We start from the raw sequence: 19,848 nt of genomic DNA on the forward strand, positions 1-19,848 counted from the left end.
AGAGATTGAAATAAGTTTTCGATATTTCTTGCATTCTCGGCGAGAAATGTCTCCTGTAATACTTATACGTTTCACGAATCGTATTCGAAGGCGTGCCGTGAATGTGGAAAGCGACACGAGCAGCTCGGATTGATGCTCGTTTTGTATGCCAATGGAATCGGGAAGCTGTTTGAAAATGTATAACGCAATAACACTAACGTTCTGCCCACCATGAAATCACAGTTTACATCTCCGTTCCAGAAATCTGGAAGCAGATCGAAACCACCGCAAAAGAAGACTCTCACTGATCTCCCATTGAAACGATTTTCCAAATATTTTACCCCTATCCCTTCTTTCGAATCGAAGTAAACACGATCGGCGAAAAAACTGTTTCCCGGTTTCCGTGGAATTGCATCCCTGTTTATCGTCGAATTCATTTCGTTTCGAACGGCAAAGCGAAAAGGAACACGGCGAGCATTAATTATCCGCCTTTCTGCGATTCGATTCTCGCGAAACAGGGAACCGTTCGCCCGAGATCCTTTCAGTCCTCGATAATGCGACATGAAAAATGTCGAAACGAAATTCGCGATGACATTTTTACCCTTTCCCTCCCCGTTGAGAACCAGCCCTCGAGCTGCAACTTTTGGAACGCGGTTCCTCTCGAGTACTCTACTTTATCGTCTGCGAATACTCCTGAGAGTGGACGGAGGGAAAAGATTCCTGTTGGTCGCGTAAATAGCGGCCAAGGCATGCCTATGCCGCAGGATCGGAGAGAGAGGATGTCATTAAATGTGAATTAAAACGAAAAATTAGAGGGCCGCCACCGTTTCCAGCGTGCTCCCTCTGTTCGCGGTGACAAAAAGGTTGGGACGTTAATTAAAGTCGTAGAATTTTTCGCGACGAATAACAAGCGGTCTCTTCGGCATTTAACGGCTGGGTACCTGTGGTCGCAAATGTAGTTTGAAGTTCTTTTTTTTTCCTTTTTTCCCCCTGCGAGGGAAATCTTGAAAAACTTCCAACGATCTCGTCGCTTGATAATTATTTTTTTTAAATTTTTCGTTCCCCGTCCGCGCGGTTTCCCGCGTTTCGCGATTTTAACGACTGCGACTATTTGCGTGTGAAAATATTCATTCGATTATTATTTCGATAATTAACGGATCGAAACTCAATTCTCTGCGAGAAGTCACAACAACGCGCTAACGTGCAGCATGCCTGTTAAATACTAAAGATTCGATTTATGTTACCCGAATATTAGTTGTATTTTGATGATTATAATCAAAAGTTATTCTAGATAATTTTTGTTTTGTGTTTAGAATTATAATTTTCTCCACAGAACTAAAGAAGTTATTTCCCGATACATTTCTGTACATAATTGCTGGTGATATTCCGTTAATTAAGAGTAAACTCGCCCCAAAGTCGTAGCCGAACCACCTACGAGTTTGACAGTTTTCAAATTGCCAATTTTAAATGCTTTCGAGTCCAAAGAATGGAAAATTCGTTAGTATAGCGAGCAACTCAATTTGCAAACATTAGAACGTAATATTAAACTCGACATTTCGACGAACCACTGGCACCCTTCAAAGGTAGCGCTACAAATTGTGAAGGTCCTGAAACGATTATTAAATGTGGCATAAATTACGTGAAAATTTACGTCAAAAATGAAACGAGAATTTTCCACCTATTTAGAATGCAGCCTTTTCGTATTAAAAATTTCGATCGTTTTAATTTTCGAAACATATTCGAAATACGATCAAAGGATTAATAATCCGGCATTCTGCGACTACTTTGAAACATCGCCCTCAGGAGTATCTCTTATTAGCTGGCCTCCTGCGAGTAATTTCGTAAGTTAATACCGGAGTTATGTTGTTACGTTATATACCAAAATTACCGGATACAATACCGAAACTAGCTGTAATTAACTTTAACTCCCGACAATGTGCAGCTAATTCGACTGAAACAAACACGCCATCAGTAGAATAATATTGATCTAGCGTGTTGCAGATGGCGGAGTTAATAAAGCTAAATTGCTGTTACTTATTTGTTGCTTATTAGGATCGCAACAACTCCGATTCTCGTTAACGATGTAATGAAAAGACTTAATCATAGTTTGCAATTTACGGCGACGAGTCGAAGTTACGACCGTGCGAAGGTTAATGAAACTAAATTACAGTTCTCCGTTTTCCCCGTCACAATATTTTCATAATCGACGTAACGAACTGGTTCAATTGTTCGTTGTAATTTTACAGTATTCAAATAATCAATTCTATTCTCTCTGGTCGCCTAATTACAACATATTTCCTTTAATGGACCGACCAACAAAAATCATTTATGGGAATCAAAAAGTAATTTTGTGAAATTATCAGTGAAGCTTGTAAATTCAAAATAAACATTCATACATGAACGCATAGTTGAGCAACACGTAGTCTGACTACACTACGATTGCACGTAATCACACTGTAATTGCGCTATAATCACGCGGTAATTACACGATAGCTAGACAGTTATTACACGCTTTAAAGATTTACGATGACGATTACGACGTAATTAGACGGTAATGACCTTGTGACAGTAATTACAGCGTGATTACGTGTAATCGTACAGCAAATGTAATCTGACGAACAATACAGCGGAAGTAACGTTGAATAGTAATATTAATATACGACAATAGTAAGAGCTTGAACGCAACAAATGCTCGCGGTCGAATCTAAATTGAATTCAGGGTCGTTCCATTCGATTCTACTGTTTATTGGTCGGTTTCTTTGCCGAGATCGCGATCGAATGCACCGAAGATGGCAAGATCGTCGAACGGCAATTTTCATTACGAGACAAAGCTGTAAATACGACGATATTTCAATCGACGTCAAGAGGGGAACCGTTTCGAGCGTATTAATTTGACTTCCCGTTTTCCGGACTGTTGCAGATATCCAGGAGTTTTACGAGCTGACGTTGCTCGACGAGTCGAAATCGGTTCAGCAGAAAACGGCGGAGACGATCCGGATCGCCGACAAATGGGAAGCCAGCGATGGGCCAATTACGCCGACCTTCGCTCAAAACGACGTGAGTTCAGTTACAAATATATATTTCTGTGCCTCGATATTTCACGCGGGCTCTGGGGCTTTATCATTTCCGCGGTGGGGGGAGTACTGACTCGATAGGGGTGCTTGTACTCGTCAACCCTTTATAGTTGCGCAGCCAGTGACTATGTTCGAGAATCCCGTCTCGAGAATTCACGAGATTTTCCAACAAATTTTACCGTCTCCGTTTCTCGAGAAAAGTTTTCAAATATTTCAGGTTTTATTTTAGTCCTGAAATTTTGATAATTATTTTTTATTTTTGTGACTAAAGTTTATTTCTGTTACACTTATTATTCAGACAATTTTTTATATATTTTACATTTTTTTTCCGGTTTAGTACACGGATCTTGCAAGTCCAATCTGAATTATTCAGCAATTTGTATACAGAGCAATTTTTGTCCTTTAGTAATTAACCCTCGTGTTCGTTGATTTCCATAAGATTCTGGGATTCCATTTGCTATTTCCCTTTTTTTCAAGGAATTAATTAAATCTAAATTTGTATTATCTACCTAAAATTCAATATTAGTTTCACCATAAATTGATTTTATTATATACATAGTAGAATAAAGTGAACGAAACTGATTCGATCGACCAGAAGGACAATGTCTCAAACGAATAAAAATTCTAGTATTTAGTAAAGAGTTATTTGGAAGCGAAAGCAATTCTCGAGAAACTTTGAACGGCGTCCTGGGGTTTCCGGGGAGTCGAAAAAAGAGGAATTCGGGGGGATCCTCGAACCTCGAAAGTCAAAAAGGGTTGGGAAAACACAATCGCTACGCGCCACTGATCCAACTGTCCTGGAATCTGGTTTTCGTGTCGCCCGTCGCGGTCGAACGTTTATTAGAATTCCAACGAAGCAAAGGCTCTTTTCATTCGCCACGCGACCCTGGACCGCGAAACACAGTCGACAGCCAAACTTCCTCCCAGTTACTGCTCGAGAAACGTTCCCAGAAAAGAACGACGTAAACCTTTGATCGATATCGTTCGATTAACCCTTCCACTCGTCGCGTGTCGAAGACAATAGAATGAACTTCTGTTGCAACTCGAAATATAAAAAAAGGTATAACGGTTAGCAAAACTTCAGAATACAATATTTAAAAAATCATAAGGTGTCCTTCGTTTGTTAAATTATACATTTAAAGATTTCTATATTAAAAAGGAAAAAATATTACGATTATTTTATCGATGACATTAGAACGTGAGGGATTTTCCCGATTTTCATGTTCCCCTAATTTCGAGTCCCGCTTATGCTGCCGCGTTGTAACATGATAGGCAGTCGGGGCAGACATTACCGTGCATGTGAGCATAGTCATTCCCCCGTGACGTCATTTAATCGTCAACGAGACATTGTTAAATGACCACGCGTACTACGTCACCGTTGCATTCACGATGAACGAGCGGGCAGATGAATGATTCTGCATCAAATTTCGCTCGAAACTTGGACGACGTTCAAAAGTGAAAGAATCGTTGCAAATAAAGCCCCATTGTGCTGGTACAGAAACTTGGATACGATTGAAATTCTATTATAGCGTGTAGGGATTAAATCAGGGGACGATATGTTTGCTCCAATTATTATACAGCGTCGCGTGTCTTCCCGTCTCGAGATCCTCGAGCGTTCCGGGAAAGTCGAATCGACCAATTAATTAGGAAACGGGAGAAAACGAGTAGAAGACCCCGTCCACGGAAATGAAATTCTCGGAATATTTTAACCGCTCCTATCGAGTACCAATCACGCCGCTGCTCTCTGATAGAGATGGAAAGGCGGTGGGGGTAAACGGGGCGGGTAGGCAGGTGCCGCGCAATTAGCGCCCGTAATTATAATCCAAGAGTCGATTGGCCCGTGGGATAGGCTGGTATCATGCTAGACCGATCAATCGCCGAGCCCCTGATTTTAATTGCTAATTGCTCCCGTTCCACGGTTCCCCATCGTGCGGCGTGTCGTCGTGGCCGATCGACGACGTGACGCGGCTGGTGCAACGATGCACCGTGCAACGATTGCAAATCGCGAGTCGCGCTCGGTATGCTGTTACGATGCAACGCACGTCTCGCTCGCCTCGACGCCAGGATCCACTCGGTTTCGATCGTTCCGCCCGCGATGACGCCTTTGGAATTGATAGATCGTCCGGATTTAATTAATAGCAACTAAGAGACCTTTCGACGACAATTTATTTTAAAAAACACGCCTTGTGTCCGCTATTCTCCGACGAATATGGAACCGAGGAACAGAGTGTATGGTACCGAGGAACAGAGTGCAATATTCTGCCTAGCGATATTCATAATCGTTTTCCTTAGAAGGACAGTTGGTATTTTTGTGTGTAATTTCTATCAAACTAAAGAAATATCATGAAACAAGAATTCTAATAAGATTTAGCTTGTTCAGAACATTCATGAATCTCAAATGTTCAAAATGGTATTTTAATATATGAATATGGGTCGTGTAGGATACAAATTTCTATCAAACTAAAGAGATATTATGAAACAAGAATTCTAATAAGATTTAGCTTGTTCAGAATATTCATGAATTTCAAATGTTCAAAATGGTACTTTAATATACAGGGAGTTCGGCCACCCCTGGGAAAAATTTTAATGGGAGATTCTAGAGGCCAAAATAAGACTAAAATCAAGAATACCAATTTGTTGATGGAGGCTTCGTTAACAAGTTATTAACAATTAAATTAAAAAATTTCAAATCGTTTTGGAAAAATTATTTTCGGTTGCGGGGGTCAATTACAATCATTTTTGATGAATAGATATACCCCGGAAATCCTGCCCAGTTTGGAGAAAAAAATTCGAGGTGTAAAATTTTTCAACAAAATTAAAAAATTTTAAACCGTTCCAAAAAAATTATTTTTGATTGCAGGGACCAATTATAATAATTTTTGATCAATAGACATACCCTCCAAATCCTATCCATTTTCGAGAAAAAATTACTTATCAAAAATCTAATGTGAGGCCAGAAATGCTTCCCTGAAATTTCATGCATATCTTTAAAACGTCATAACTTCCGAACGGATTGGACAATTGTAATGTTTAAAAAAACAAACTACGCGTATTTCGATGGAGAATATGTATAAATCGCAAAAATATTCGAAAAGTTGGTCCTTGACCCCGAAAACTGAGAAAAACCTCATAAAAATGGTCCAATTTTCAAACAGCCATAACTTCTACAACAGTGAAAATATTTCAATGAAACTTTTTTCTAAAGTAGAGCCCATAGGTACTTACAAAAAAGTATTAAACAACTTTTCTGTAGGACGTCAAACAAAAATACTAAAAATGAAAAACGAATTTTTAAGGAAAATCGACAAGGGGGTGTGCCTAATTTTTTCGACGAAAAAAAAATTTTTCAAATCGTTCTAAAAAAATTATTTTTAGGTTCTGAGGTCAATTACAATCATTTCTAGTCATTAAACATACCCTCGAAATCTTGTGCATTTTCGAGAAAAAAATTCAGTACGATCGGAACTTTAAACGTTAATAACTGTTTAACAAAGCCTTCATCAACAAATTGGTATTCTTGATTTTCATCTTATTTTGGCTTCTAAAATCCCCCATTTAAATTTTTCCCAGGGGTGGCCGAACACCCTGTATAAATATGGGTCGTGTAGGATAAAAATTGGAAATTATTATTAAACTTTCAAATACTTCAAATACTCGTAGATTCTCAAATTTTAGATACCTACAGCTAGTTTCTTAATATGAAACTTTGAAGCCAAAAGGAAAACGTTCAATTTTTTTTAACGACCAAAATAGATCTCCGTCGAAAGTTTTCCCATATCAGCGAACGAAGTGTCTACTCGATCTATCCTGCAACCCCCATCGCTGAAAGAGGCGATCCAAAGGGGCCAGTCGAGCGAACGTAACGCGCGAGATTTTTCTTTATTTCATCGGATGATCCAAGTATTTACCGGCGACGGTATACGTCGCGACAAGGATTTAAGCATTTTACGCTCAGACAACCGCATTACCCGTGAAATTATTGATATTGCTGGGATCTTGATTGCGTTGGTCATTACGGATGGCTGAGAGATGAGAAGCCGGAAAAGAGATGAAAAAGGAAGGAAAGGAGACGCGAGGTTTCTCCCGGACCTGCTGCTGGATTCATTAGTCACGCTGCTCGACAGATTCCACCCGAAGAATATACACGATGTCTCGCGCGAAGCACTACCAACGACCGGGGAATGATTCGTGGAAAAAGTAAATTGAAAATTTACAGTGTAATAGTTTCGTTGCGAGGCTTCGTTTCCGTCGAAGTCTACTTTCAAATTCGAGCACGTCTCTGGACCTGTCTGACCATTATTTGATATTTCTACTTGCTGATTTTTTTTTGTACGTTGGTAGTGGCGTGACACTATCTATTTTCCGTTGATTTTAATGTTTTTGATAGTTAGAACGAGGCAGAAAAGGTGATACTGTACCACTGTCGATTTAAATATCTATGCAAGTAGTAACAGCGAATATAGTTTTTTCAAGAAAAATCACATTAATATCTGACAATTATAAAAGTCGAAAGAGGAAACACACAGAGCATATTTTTTCTTTTTCCAAGTTGTTTAAAGATTCATCCGGGTGTCGAATTTCATAGCAAAAATACCAAAATGATAGTATAAAAGAAAATGGTAGTCCGTATATTGAATTACTCTTTCCAAAAATTGTGTACCAGTCAAATAATTCCGAAAATAACAAAATCGTGATACCCCTCAAAAGCCATGCATTTGGAACGACTCGAACGGGTAATATTTTCATTAAAAAATTTTTACATCCGTTGGAGAAAATCTCGCGAAAGTGGTGTGGCGGTAAGAAGGGGTCGCGAAACGTCGGTGAAAAGGCCATTAATAGCGATCATGCAAATCGGTGTTTACGGCAGCGTTTCACCGCGAGTTATCTCGCTGATATATTTCCCGCGTCGCGTTTCCTTTCTTCGCTAATTTGATTTCGAATGGGTACAGGAACGATGGCGCGGCGGATCGCGTAGGCAAAAGGGCTAAAAAATTTATTCGCTCGCGTTTATTTCACGGCATACTATAAGGATGTATGGACACGAAGGCCGTCGCCGCTTTGGAAAGAGACGCGTGTACAAGCGGCGAACAAACGAGCGAACGAGTCTTGATGGTTCTCACCTGCGAATACAAGGGATGTAAGCGTTCTCCAGAGAACAGAATGGTTTTCGTTGCTTACACAGACGGATGGCACATAACATCCATTATGAAGAATTTCTCTCGGAGCGCGTGTCCTGTGCGTGGAGCTCGAAATTCCGCGCAGGACGCAGTTTCCGCGCGTGCTTGGCTAAAGTTAAGTTTCTGATACCACGTAGTATGCCTGGAGAAACTATTGAGACTGTTTGTCCTGAGAAAAGAAGCGTAATATCGAATATTTAATCCATCAATGGAGTTATTAGTAGCGTTAGAATTTCTCGATGCGAATAAATCGGGGACTCGTCGCTCCGAAACAAGAGAAATGTTTTATATATTCGTTTCGTAATGGTGCAATTACGAGGGATTTATCAACGTTTAAAAATATCCGTATTTACAGAAAGATTTACAGCACACTCGGTCTGATAGGAATAATTATACCGCCGCAAAGTGTTGTACCGGAAAATACGAATGCCTGATCGACTATGAATAATTGCTTGTTACGAAATGCCTCCCTGGCGTATACATAATGCAGTAGCATTATTCGGCGTATTGATTCCGCGCGTCGACGACACTACGTTTTCGTTAACATCCGTTGCATCTTTAACAAATTTATGTAACAATACGCTGTGCAAATGAGTCGATAAGAGATCGCATTACCGTAAATTCGCTGGGAAATGTGAGGTGAAAGTGTACACGAATCACGAAGCGTTCCAAATAAGAGACTCGGTAGCAAATATTTACTAAAATTTTTGGGAAACTCGAACGTTTTAATATTGAGAGTTTTTGAAATTTGCAAAAATATCCGAGTCAATATTTAACTAACTGTTCGAGGAAAAATACGAATGTAAATAACACCGGGACTTTGGAACGGATTGTTTTTTTTCTTTTGTACCTGCATACAAATATGTAACAATGCAATCGTAAATGGTCAAGTTATTTCTGCCGTCGTAAGTACCAACACGATAGGAACTATGTGTAGCGGTACACAGTCAAGTATGTATTGTCATGTCATACGAGGTTTGATTGGATTGGCCGTGGTCCTGACGCATTCTACGTGCTCCATATTCAAGAGGATTTCGACCAGGCGTCGGTCCCTTTGACGTCCCATTTGAAGCCACGCGAGCAGCCATAAGCAATTTGCCACAAAGTGCATCCAAATTGTTCAATTTTCTGTGAGTACTTTTCACTTTACGCACTTGGTCGCAAAACAGCGAAACTTCCAGCCGGTTTCGGACGCGTCGAAACGTTTCGGATAAAAATAAAAACACAAAAATACCATTAAAAAAAAAATTGTTCACCGATTGCTTTCTCCGTTTCAAACGTTTGCTCGTCGAAAAGAAACGCACGCGGTCGCAAAGGCCAATCCGCGATTACGGATTTTGCTTTATTATAACTCATCGTAATTGACAATTCGTGCGGTCGAAGCGGAATTAAGCTGGAAATTAGGTCCGCGTAGTCGGATTTCTGCACCGTTAAAGCACTTTTCGCATAATTAGCTCCCCCATGTGTAATTAGCGAACGTGGTTTACTTCGGTAATGTTTCGCGTGGCTGTCAACCGTGTTAAGTCCCGTTCGACGTTATTAACACTTTTCTTCCCGCGATCGATCGTAATTCACGGATACGAATTTATCATTTCCAGGGACAGAATCGCTACATAAATCTTTAAATGCAAGGTTGCTGAACTAGAAAATAAAGCCTGATTTCGAACGGGGCTGAAATTATTGAAATTTATTCTTGAAATCGAGGAGTGTCATTTCCATTCGTAGAATTGAAAGTTAACTTGCGTAGAAACTCTTCCGTCCGCAAGAAAGATTTTAAATTCGTAAGATCCGATTGCAGAAGATTCGATTACGAGTGCATTTGTAATTATTCGAGGCTATAGCGATCAAAAACGTGTGGCAAACGTGAACGCGAGTCGTTCCGGCGATATAATCGTATCTATTTACCGCGTTCAGAAACACAGGGGACACACGACAGAAGTTAAACAACTTTCGATGGTACATTAAACGCTTGTTAATTACTGTTGTGTAACAACGGTTGCCTTTGTCGACTACGATCGTAATTTCGAGGTCCCGGAAACTATCGAAATTTCTAACCACGCCGCTGATCGCCGTTCAGCGAGATGAACGTGCTCGTTTTACGAGCTCGAATTTCTCTCGGAGCACTTTAACCGTCGTAACCATCCGCTATCCAGGTATCCACCCGCGTACGCGTGACATTAAACACATCGTTAAGGCGAAGGGAACATAAACGTTGTTTCGATAAATCCCAATTTATTTATGCGATCCTTATCGAATCTAGACGTCGAGATTTTTGCGCGACCCCAACAACGACACGCGAACGCTTCCGGGCTCGTTTGTAATTTATATTTTCCTCATTAATTCTGAATAACAAACATGTTTCGCCTCGATTTATCCTGCAATTCAAACACAACGCTATACACGAGCTTTCGAATTAATGAATTATCAAGTGGACTGCTGGGCGAGTTTGATATACCCGTCTATGTTCCCGTAAGCGTATTATTATTATGATCATATATAGTGATTGAATACTACGTAATGTGATTTAGATCTCGTATGTGTGTTTAAAGCATTCGACAACAAATAGCAGATATTTGCCAAATAGTTTTCTGACTCGGTGAGGCTTCGATTATAAATATTTCAAAAATGAGAATGTCACAGTTCGTACTCAGGTGAAAACGTATTTATTTTCGTGATCAATTATTTCTATTTTTCCATTTTTAGGGCATTTGTTCCCTCACAATATTCATTTTGAACTAACTGTAGCTTCTCAGAGAAATATAACAAATAAATTCGTAGATATTTGAGACAAAATAGGGGTTGTTTCGAAGCATCTGAGACACCCAAGAGTACCATTTTCCTACTATTCAATTTGTTAAGGATATTTAATATCTTTTATCGAGCCCAGCGCGTCTTCGGCGGTTCAAAAATCCAGCCAAGAATCATGAGCCGGACATCGGGACGAGTCGCGTGGGCGTTTGTCAACGCGCGTGACTACCGAATAGAAAAATGAATAATAAAATGGCCGCTATCTGGATAGAACGATGCACTCGAGCACGTATTCATCCCAGGGGCGTCCGTTGGGCGAAATTTACGATACGGCCAGGTCGTCGCGCATAAAGCCAAGTTTAAACTATTCGATCGCGCGGAAAGAGAGAGTTCCGCGGGCCCAGCGGGGGCGTGGGAAGGAAAGAACGTCGGGGAGTAATGGCCTAGCTGTATACGCGCGATATTTTCCTTGTTTGTTTTCCATTACTCCGCAGAAGGCAGCTGTCCGCCAGCGCTGGAATATGCGCGGCAATGATAAGAGGGCTGCACTCGGTATAATGGAAACTTGTGCCTCCGACTCGGCGACCCCTTTCACGCGCCCGCGCGAAAGTTACACGCCCGCCGCAGGAACCGAACGCTCGGTCGAGGGCCTCGAAACGGCAGCCGATTTCCCGCGAGACCACCGGAATCGATAAGAGTTCCTTTATTTCTTCTTACCGCGCCGCCACGAATCGAAAGAATCGACTGCTCGATGGCCAGACGGGCTCGGGGACGCCGGGACAAGATTAAAGTGTCGGTGTCTCTTAAGGGGCTGTTCCCGAACGCAATTTTTTGGAGGCAAACGGTGAAATATTTTTGTATCATCCTTAAACACATATACTTAGAGATATATCCGGGGAATGTATACGATTTTTTTTTGGAGAAAAATATCCACTATTTTAAAAGTTATGACAATCTTAGCGAAGGCTAGAAAATATGTACAGTTTAAAGTGCAATTAATTTAATTTTCCAGTATGGGACGATTATTTTATAATTAATATACAATGGTAAATCGAAGATTAGGAATCGGTTCGAAGATCGTGATTTCTATTATTTCGATCGGCTTTATGTAACACGAGTACATAACCTGAAACTATTGTCTGCGAATCAAGAGAGATTAGAACCACCGTGGATTACCATCGTTGTTCCACGTAGAAACCGAGATACAATTGAAATGTTATACCCGGGAATCTCGTCGGGAATTCGATCGATACGTGCGCAATATACAACATTTCTGCTAGAAATGAAGTGTGATTGTAAAACCAGTAAAACGATTCAACATACTCGACGTTATAGGTGATACATATAAACTAAAGTTATTGACACAATCCAAAGAAAGTAGCTTCTATTTAAAAATATTTAAAATTTGTTTGAACCTTTTATAATGCATTTTCCACGTCTAAAATAATTACAAATGCTTTTAAAACAGATGTAGTAATGTCAACATCTTAGAATCATAAATAACCGAGATTAAGATGTAAAACCCTCAATAAACAACCTTTAATCGCGAGCTACCCTCTATTCCAAGAGCTTAAAAAAATGGCAGTAAAATGAGAGAAATCATCCACGCGTCGAAAACTAATGCGGTAAAACGAATAAAAATACTTTAACCGGATTAAAAGTTTCGAGGGCTTTGCGGAAATGTTGGGTCGAAAATGAACATTTTTCTCGCCTTCGTAATTTCTCTGTTCTCGTTTCTGTCCGATCGCGGTCCCGTTTTATTGGACGAAAATAAGAACAAAAGCTTCGTCGCCGTCTGTTACGAAACCGACGAATTATACTCACGAATTCGCGGTGGCGCGCTTAAGAAGACGTAAATCACACGAATGGCCTTTCTGATCCGTGAAATATCGTATCCTTGCTTTCTTGCAAGGGACGCCATGGGTGGGCACGTAGCTACAATTTATGCCCTGTTTTCAATTCCCACCTACACCGCTGTAAAACTACTTTTGGTCGCCGTTAGTCATTTCTATTTTCTTTTTTTTTTTTACGCATGAGATCCCATAAAGTTAACAATTTCAGCGAGACTTTCATATGGACGAAACGATGCATCTTTCCATGGAACAGAGAATAAAAATAATTCGAAATTTCAGGACAAAATTGAGGCATCGTGTTTTCGAAATAACAAACATCAAACGGATGTCACAGATTTAGAGAGCGTATAACATTTATCAGGACAAAAGTTGTATGTTAGAACACCCTCGAAAGGATTTAAAGCTTTTGCATAATCGCATATGGTTAACCAGATGTACGGTTACCGTAAGACGGTACCGAAGCCATGATATATTACCGTTTTCAACGGGACAAATGGAATTTATAGTAGCACTCGGCTAAAACCCATTTCCCTTGGATACCGCGTTCGTTTCCGATAAAAGGAGGAAACTCCAAACGAGAGCACTCTCGCCCCTTCAGACCCCCTTTACAATGCATTCGTTGCGGTTGGGACTTAATGCATCGTATGCACTCGATGCATTCATTTGCGAAATTCACGGAGGGAGATTTTCCTCTTTTTTTTTCTCCCGTCCGTTCGGAGAGCCGTGTATTTTTCCTCGTGAATAAGGGGGTTACTCGATTCACGGAATTCGAAGAATTACTTGTTCCCTTCAATAGGATTTGCGTTTCTCTATTTTCGACGGTTTGTTTCTTCCCTTGTAATTCTGAAAGTTCGCGTTAAACCGATTCCAAGGTTCGCGTGTCGATTATCAAATAATAAACCTGGACGACGAACAATTTCGTTGCTTATTGGGACTCGCGAAAATACGAGCGTAAATCATTTTCCTCCCCCTCTTCGCAGCTGCAAGAACGTTAATTACTTTTTATTGATAACATTTCGCGGACAAAGACGGCGAACGAGAAGTTAACGAAAACTTTTCTCATTAGTTTTCCCTCGTAACGGGGCGCGCTCGTTCTTCCGTGGAAACCACTTAATCTTCGACCTTTTATAAACACGGACGAGCACGCTTGCAGTCCGCTACACAAGCAAAAAGTCGCAGTTCGACTCGCGGGTGTATCAGGGGTAACTAAAACGATGCAACAGGTAGGGCCAATATCGACTAATTTCGCAACATTCGAATGTTTCGCCTTTGTGGCAGGCAGCGGTTCCTCGACGAAAGCGACGCGCTAATTGCCAGCGGCCAATCTATCAAAACGGGCAATTTTCGATTCTGATCGATCGTCGAAAAATTTAATTGACGATTAATTAGCGTTCACTCGTAGCTGTCGAATATTGGTTTACCTTCGTTACTACAGTATATTATTATTTTCTGAATAATAGACTACTGTTGATGAATGGAGATTGTTTACATTCTTTGAGTCAAGAAAAGTAGATTATTTAGAATTGGAAATTTTGCCTTCGATTTTGTCCTTTCCAGGGAGGATTTCGTTATCACGATTTCTCATCCACCCGGTGATCTCTGGCGTTGTTTCTCTATTCTCTCACGGATGATGCGATAATGCCAGCAATAACATGGAGACTGTGCAGCCGGCTTGCACTGAATTTAATTTGATTCGGCTACGATAAGAGCCGCCCGAGGTTTCTACAGTTTCATGTTTTTTCCCCTCCCGATTAAGATAACTTCAAAACGAAACGAGGGAAAATTTTGCAAGGATTCCGGGATCCCCTCGTAACAAAGAGTAAATTATTACTATCCGGGAACCGAGTGCACGAAGACACATCCTGCAATAGAATAGAAAGGATATACTACGTTTAGTTAAATCCCCGCGTACTTTATCAAAGGATAATAAGAGAGATAATAGTAGCGCGATACTGGTCGAACAATGGGGTTTATAAATGGAGATATGTTACAATGACTCGATATTAACCATATTGGTAGTCAAGGCGTGGAGTCTTCGTGAAAAAATGTTCCCTGGAACGGGGGCTGCGAACGTCTCGAACGAGGTAATGGCCTTTCGTAATAAATGGCAAATCGATTTTACTAAAAGGTCCTTATGACTACTTTCCTGTCGTCTCGCATCCGCTATGGGCGTCACGTGCCTTTTACGCTCACCAGCTTCGTGGCCATTTCACTCTAGGCTTTAAATTTCTGTCATTTTTTATAAGACTCTCGATCCTTAACTCAGTCATTCGAAAATTAAAACTGTCTGTTAGAAGTTAAAAATTGAACGTTCGAAGTCCGTACACGTGTAGCTAACGTTACAATGTAATATTAGATCTGTGTCTTCGCGCTTCTATAATTATTGGAAAAAATGTCGTTGACCGTAGAATGTCACTTGAGAATTTAGAAGCTAAAAATTGAACATTCAAAGTTCATACACGCGTAGCTGATGTTACAATATTATATTAGATCTGTGTCTTCACGCTTCTATAATTATTGGGAAGAATGTCGTTGACCGTCGAATGACACTTGAGAATCAAAAATATGTCTTTAATAAGGATCCTTGGCAATCGAGTGTAGGGAACAAAATCGTGGAGTAGTAGTTGAAGTTTTAGATTGCATATCGAGATCGAGGGAATATTAAAATATTTTTAATAATTCGTGAAGAGGATATCTCTGGCTGCTGGAAGCTACGCATCAAAGTATAAGCTCCAGCAGTGGCAGAATGCCAGGATACCTGTTTACCGACGTCGTTTTGCTTGGAGGCGGGTATGTCAATCGGCCGCTAATATCAGGTAGAGGCATGTACAGTGTACTTACACGACCTTAGCTGATCTCGAGTAAATGCTCTATCCTGTCAGTTATGCTGTCAAATTGGATCGTGCGACGATGTAAGCTCTTGTACTACCTAGATAAACCTCCCGAATACCTCTGACCCTGCCTCTTAGCCGTGATAAAGTGAAATCCATTTGACTTGGAGCTTATCAGTCGGCTCTTTCGTAGCTTCCCTCTTCCTATTCTCTTTTTATGGAGGAAACCGTGCCAAAAGGTGAAACGTTTGAGTAATTTCGCGTAGTAACGTGCGAACGTTGCGCGAAAAATGTGTCCATTGTGTCCTGGGTTCTATAGTCGTCGCGGAAGAAGCGAATATGTACGATCTTTCGATTTTTCAACTGACACTGACGCTCCTTTATATTCATCGCAGAATATTTCTCACGAGCGTGTCTTGTAATATTTATTTCGAAGTCGTACACCGTCGCTACTATTTACAGCGTTTCTGGGGGCGTTAATAAAATAATACCTGGTCGTTTTGTACCCAGCATCGTCCAAAATTTAGCGCACTTTGTGCATCCGCTTCTGACACGCGAAACATTTTATTCCTCCGAGTCAGGAAACCATAGTCACAGCTATTGCTTTGCAAGCTTTTCTCAAGAAAATTAGAAACGAAACATTATTTTCAAAGCATAAATAATAACAAGAGTGTCTCTTGCACGAACGGTGGGCGTGTTTTTATTTTAGACGTAAGTATGGAAGCGAGTTACCTGAACTTGATAAAGAGTAATGCGACGAACGTGACAAGCGCAAAAAAAGCAGTTTGACACATCTGTTCTCTCGTTTCTCGAAGAATTCTCCCCGGTTTTTCGGCTTAAGAAACTTCATTTCCTCGACTCGCGGTCGCGAACGGAACCGAACGCCGGAAATAAGCATGATAACCTGGGTCCGTCGTAAATTAGGAAAATTTCCCGCATTAAAAGTTCGCGCGGCGTTGTTCCCTATTTTTCCCCCCCAACCCCGTCCCCGGTCTGACGTTGTTTCGCAGAGGTCGTTCATGCCACGGTTGCCTCCTCTTCGAGGAGGTTAATCGCGCGTAACATTGCTTCTGTATATCACCGTTCCCCCAACCCCCATCCACCTTTTTTACTCTCTATTCTTTTTCAGGTTCTTTTCTTCCTTTCGTAGCACATTACGTCGACGAACAATGCCACATTGATTTTCTCCTTTTTGTTTTCGCTTCTCTCCATTGCACCTTGTGACGCTCTTAATGATACAGTCTCTCGTTGTTGATATCGCTTGAATAGTTTCTCGCGAAACTACGGTCTCCCGTGATCCGTATTTCAGCGACGGAAATTATTTTCTCGCGAATATTTATTGTATTATCGACGATACGCCTGTAACGAGCCATTAATTTCTTATTTCTCTAACGAATTCATCATATGGTAAATATTTCATTCTTATTCTATATTCGACCCGTGCGAACGAAAATATATTTCTTCCATTTAATATCTTATCTCAATTTAAGAACTGTTTCCGAATTTTTTGTTTCTGCCAGTGATTTTTGAATCAACGCTTTGATAATCTACTTTTGATTAAGAGTCTCGACATTCGAAACAGCGAATTTGGAGAGCACTGTTTAAAATTCTTTTATCGCAGTTTCCTTTGATCCGCGCTGTAATTCCATGCAAGCTATTTTGCCCGGTACATATATTTTCCTCGGTGCCCTCCATCTTGGTCGACCAACGGGAACGAGCACTTTCGTTTAACCTTCACCCTTAAATTTTCCGCCCTCACAATGGTGTCTGAACTTTGTAGAGGCGACAGGAGTTACGACATTTCGTTACACCCCCGCGAAATATATACACGACACACGGGAACGCCTTCTCGTGTAGCTTCTAAGCCATTTTCAACTTACGGTCACCATTCACGGCAGCTACCAAATCTCTTTACCAGCGCAGTTCCCTGGTTAACCCGGTTGTACGCTTAGTAGAAGTTACTGGAGCGTGCTAAAAATTTGACTGTACAATACCGTTTACAGACAACAGGGACGAGAAAGAAATTTCCATATAATTCATCCACAAATCACGAAGTTAATCAGTCTGTGCAATGATTTTACCAATTTTTTACTCGAATAGTTTGTTATTATATACGAGAAGAATGTTGTTGACCGTCGAATGTCACTTGAGAATTTAGAAGCTAAAAATTGAACATTCAAAGTTCATACACATGTTCATACAGTTTGTTATCTAGTTCAGAAATAAATTTGAAACAAACTAAGCAACTCTACAAGATGATCGTGACACTGAAAATAAGATTTTTAAACAAATTACTCGCCAGGTTTTTGATAAATCCGATTAAACGGACTCTCTCTCGTAGCCACGTCGTCATAGTCTCTGGCAAACCTTGCCAGTAATATCGTCAACAAAGGGGATCTAATCTCGACACTACTTAAACCGCCATTTTCGCGGCTCCGTCGCCACGCTTTGTAACCGCTCGAGCTTGTCTCTTCCATCCTTCTCGTATACACACAATGAAAACACATTTCCACAGGTCGTTAATAACAAATATTGTGAAGTAAAAGCTTTCCTGATAACGAGAAGAAATAACATCGTGATTTCTTTCTTGATTATATGCTACTTTAAACGTCAAATGTTTCCTCGAAATACTGTATATACAATACAAATTTTAAAATATTATCCTCTTACTGAAAAATTACGGGAGGCAAAACATAACAATCAATAGTACTATTCAAGCGTGGAAAATTCATATTGAAACCAAATTCCTAATAAATTTTTTACTCTTTAATTTTCGTCTCAGTTTGTCGCGTCGTATCGCCCCTCAAAGTTTCTGACACCTGTTGCCAACCCCGTATATAACAGCACAATTTCCTTTAACAAAATTTATAAAACTCGATCGAAAAGGTTGGTTTAGCAACGAATTAATGGCACAGCTTTAATCTGTTTTTCACGGTTCGACTTTTTCATTCGTAAACATTCTTTTTCCTTCCCCTATCTCTCCCTCTCGTCTCGTTCTCGCCTCTCTGGTGGCTGGGTAGAATTCTAGCCAGCTTCTCGAGAAATCCTTCTTGACCGGATCCAGACAAGATACTAGTACGGATCCCAGCAAGAACTAGGCACGCCTTGCAGTACCAGACTTCCGGTGTTACAAGCAAAATGCCGTGGTTCGGCAATTTGTCCGAGGGGTGATTAATTAGTGCCGGTGTTTGCCGTGTTTCAAGGCCCGCGGAGGCACTCCGGCTTGAAATTTACGCAGAGAGTTACGAATGAATATTTTACTTGCGCGGTGCGTTAATATTGCAGCGACGGAGGGCCGCTGTAATCTCAATGTCGTGATAAACGACCGGCTCGTTTGTCAACGGGCTTTCCACTTTTCGTTCGTTTTTATCGCGCCGTTTACCGTGTTTCGCCTCGCTAAGTTGATCGTCGCTGATACGAGTCCGATTCTTACGAGGCAATTAATCGTAGAACGAAAATACCCGAAGAACAGAGAGATAGATTTGTCCAAATTTTCTTCTGACGATTCCAAAGCAAAAATAAGCAATATTTAAAGGCACATTTAATTGTTGGCTGAGTTTCAACATTGTAACAAGTGCTTGGACGTTTTGGTATTTTTATTCTGTAATTGTTTACTTTGAGGGAGGAGTGTTTCCTCGAGGCTGTTAATAGACACTTGTAACAGATATTTCGAGGCAATGCCACGTATCCTGAAAGTTCTCGTTTAGGCAGCGTGGAACGAGTGAAGGAGACGTTGCTCTCTGGAAGTATATTAAGTCGATGAGACAACCCACCTCGTGAAGTTTCGCAGGCAACCGTTGCAGCACGTTCCGAAGAAATAAAGTGAGATTTGTTGGGCTATTTTAAGGTCCACTATGCCACATAAAGCCTTTATAGCGTGCTCAAATAGCACGGAAAAGAATACATCGAGCTGCGAAATTGACGCTCGTATGCGTTCGTTTCTACCCTAGCTATTCTCACCTTCGAAAATTGAGGATCGAGCTTTGTCGCGCTGTTTTTCTAAAAATGACTTCATTCAATGATTCGTTACGTATCGAAGGAATCATACTTATCCTCGACACTGAGATCAAAAGGAGAAAAAGAAACTTTAATTAATACAAAAATAAAAAACGCAATATTCAAGCGACCATAACTCCTACACTAGTGAATGTATTTCATTGAACTTTATTTCTGAAGTAGAGATCAT

At 40.6% G+C, this 19,848-nt stretch overlaps 1 protein-coding gene across 17 annotated transcripts in view; it reads left to right on the forward strand.

The window, feature by feature from the left end:
* The window catches only part of Dlg1 (MAGUK family member discs large 1), a 687,637-nt gene that overhangs the window by 369,397 nt on the left and 298,392 nt on the right, over positions 1 to 19,848 (forward strand). For all 17 annotated transcript variants that reach the window (XM_076762410.1, XM_076762413.1, XM_076762412.1 and 14 more), the window contains one exon: positions 2,900 to 3,036. In XM_076762410.1, the coding sequence (XP_076618525.1) occupies positions 2,900 to 3,036 (137 nt within the window). The remainder of the gene's footprint in view (positions 1 to 2,899; positions 3,037 to 19,848) is intronic.

This window comes from Colletes latitarsis, chromosome 3, assembly GCF_051014445.1.
Source record: "Colletes latitarsis isolate SP2378_abdomen chromosome 3, iyColLati1, whole genome shotgun sequence".
Lineage (NCBI taxonomy): Eukaryota > Metazoa > Arthropoda > Insecta > Hymenoptera > Colletidae > Colletes > Colletes latitarsis.